At 37.5% G+C, this 2,337-nt stretch overlaps 1 protein-coding gene across 2 annotated transcripts; it reads left to right on the forward strand.

The window, feature by feature from the left end:
- Positions 1-265: 265 nt before the first annotated feature.
- On the forward strand, positions 266-1,520 carry LOC149192678 (uncharacterized). Of its 2 annotated transcripts, XM_089406443.1 has the most exons (4): positions 266-469; positions 606-688; positions 785-970; positions 1,142-1,520. In XM_089406443.1, the coding sequence occupies exons 1-3, from the start codon at positions 361-363 to the stop codon at positions 941-943; spliced, it is 351 nt and encodes a 116-aa protein (XP_089262569.1). In that variant the 5' UTR covers positions 266-360; the 3' UTR covers positions 944-970; positions 1,142-1,520. The 2 variants fall into 2 exon arrangements, with proteins under 2 accessions (XP_089262569.1, XP_089262568.1); XM_089406442.1 differs by having other exon boundaries at positions 785-1,517.
- Positions 1,521-2,337: the final 817 nt, after the last annotated feature.

The following is a 2,337-nucleotide window of genomic DNA, read 5'->3' on the forward strand; positions in this document are numbered from 1 at the left end:
TCCATTTTAGCATTTTCTTACCCTCCCATTCGCTTCTTAAATGAAGAACCCAAACTTTGAATTAAAAATAATCCAGGCAAGGGGCTTAGAGACGTGATCCTTTAGGGTTTTTAAGGTTTTCAACTTCTCCCATATATGATAATGGAATGAATATGAGATATGCACTGATATTCATTAACAAGCCAACGCCACATATGCTTGATATATGCGTTTGTGACTCCCCAACCTCTCACGGCCACATATTGTTTCTATATATGATCATGCAGTCTGTCATTTCTTCATTGATTCAGAAAGTGATCACGCACTCTGTCATTTCTTCATTGATTCAGAAAGTGAAGCAAACGCAAAGCATAGCATTGCATGGCTTTCGGAAAGGGAAGTCAGCGTTTGTTGCTATTATTAGCTTTCCTCTGCTCTCTGGGATTCATGGAGGCATTCAAAAGAGCGCCACGCCCAGCTTTACTATATGGTAAGTTCGAAAGGATCAATACCACATGCATACTTACACAAAAGAACAAAATATTTTGCACGAACAAGTTGATTTTTATAAATAAAACAAGCTGCGCAGATCACGATATATTGTTCGTTCTAACTGGCTGTTGCAGATTCTCACCTGCAGGATGCGAACCGAAAAGGATCATACATTCAAGGTGTGGAAGTAGTCGAAACCCAGTCGGTAATAGCAAAGGTGCGGAGTGCTTGTTTTCTCACAGTACTTGAATGTTAAGAGTTTGGTTTGAAAGAAGAGGAAGAGATGTATATTTCGTGTGTTTAATGGTTGCAGGAAGCTGAAATCGTAGAGGAACAGAGGATACTGTTTGCGGAGGGGAACGACTTGATGGGTAATACCTTCGACTATCCACCTACGGGTCCCAATCCCAAGCATGATCCGAAACCTCCCCACCCGTTTGGAGACGAAAGCGCAACTGAAACTAAAAACTGATGATGAGGCAACACTTCTGCAAATATAGTTACGTTCCTGTTTCTCAACCATGTTTGTTAGCTTCCACCCATTAATATATGCATGTGTATCACCACTGAGCGCTGAATTATTCTCTAGTAACTATTGTGATTCTCATAAAAATGAAAAAGTGTTTAGAATCGTTCAACTAGTTCTGACACTTTATTTTGCTACCTGTAGCTGCTAGCGGCATTCTCCTGCGTGACAGAGAGTGCTTGAGGTCTGTAAATAGGATATGAAGATATTTGTCTATCCGAACCTTATTTAGTATTTATAGTTAGCAATTTAGCTTTATGCCAGTGGAATATTTCGCCATAATGTTTTCATGGAATAACATGCCTAATAATGAGTCATACTTCGTCTGGTGAGTGGACCAACACTATGATCTCTGTCTTTCACAATCCACTCATCTTGTTTGATAAGCAGATTCCAAATGTGATCAGATCCGAGAGTAATTATAAATTAACTCGGCAAAAATTAAAAATAAATAAATTGTAATCATAGACCCCATCCTTGTTGCGGGATGTGTAAAGAAATAAACATAACCCTACATTCAATACCTTGTAGCCCAATAACCTAATTCTTTGGAAACTATTAAGAAAAGTCGAACTGGGGAAGCCCATTTCCCACCATCCAGAGCACTGAATCAAGATGGTGGGAATTTCGTTTGTTTGTTAGTATGGACACTTGTCTCAGGCCGAACTCTGGTATAAAAGGATCATGTTTACCTTCTCTGCATAAATCTTATTTCTATGTTTTTGGCAGATTCTTCTCTACAATTTCCTAAGCAATCTAGTGCAATTTTTGTTATTCTCATGTCACTAACTTGTGACATTCTATGTTCATTATTTCATAATCATACTCGTTGTCTGTAAACGTACAACTCCAGACCTCACGCTTTATCTATATTACTGAAAAAAAAATAACAAGGGCATTCTTGTATTCGGAAGCAAGCAGAAGCCCAAGGTAAGGATGCCCAAACTATTTCGTTTTGAGTGGATATATTTAAGCGCTGAAATTAACTGGATTGTTTTGATTCGATATCTTTCAGCACTGAATTTAATTTCACAATAAATTCTGAAATTGATGTACAAGAGTGAAGATGGACAAGAGTGACATGACTGATTCTAAATACTCAAATATTCTTGAATTCTGGTGAGCTTAAGGCGTGCACGCAACCCCCGAATGCCTGACAAATGAATTAGTAAGGATTGTTAGGCCTAATGCTGAATATGGTTACTTTATGACGTTGTATGAGTAAAGGTTTACAATATATGTTTTTTATTCAATAATAAGAGGAATAGAATAGGGTTACTTTATGATGATGTATGAGTAAAGGTTTATAATATACGTTTTTTATTCAATAATAAGAGGAA

Source organism: Pinus tabuliformis, chromosome 2_2, assembly GCF_031772625.1.
Source record: "Pinus tabuliformis cultivar Carrire ecotype Pingquan chromosome 2_2, CPIR1, whole genome shotgun sequence".
Classification (NCBI taxonomy): domain Eukaryota; kingdom Viridiplantae; phylum Streptophyta; class Pinopsida; order Pinales; family Pinaceae; genus Pinus; species Pinus tabuliformis.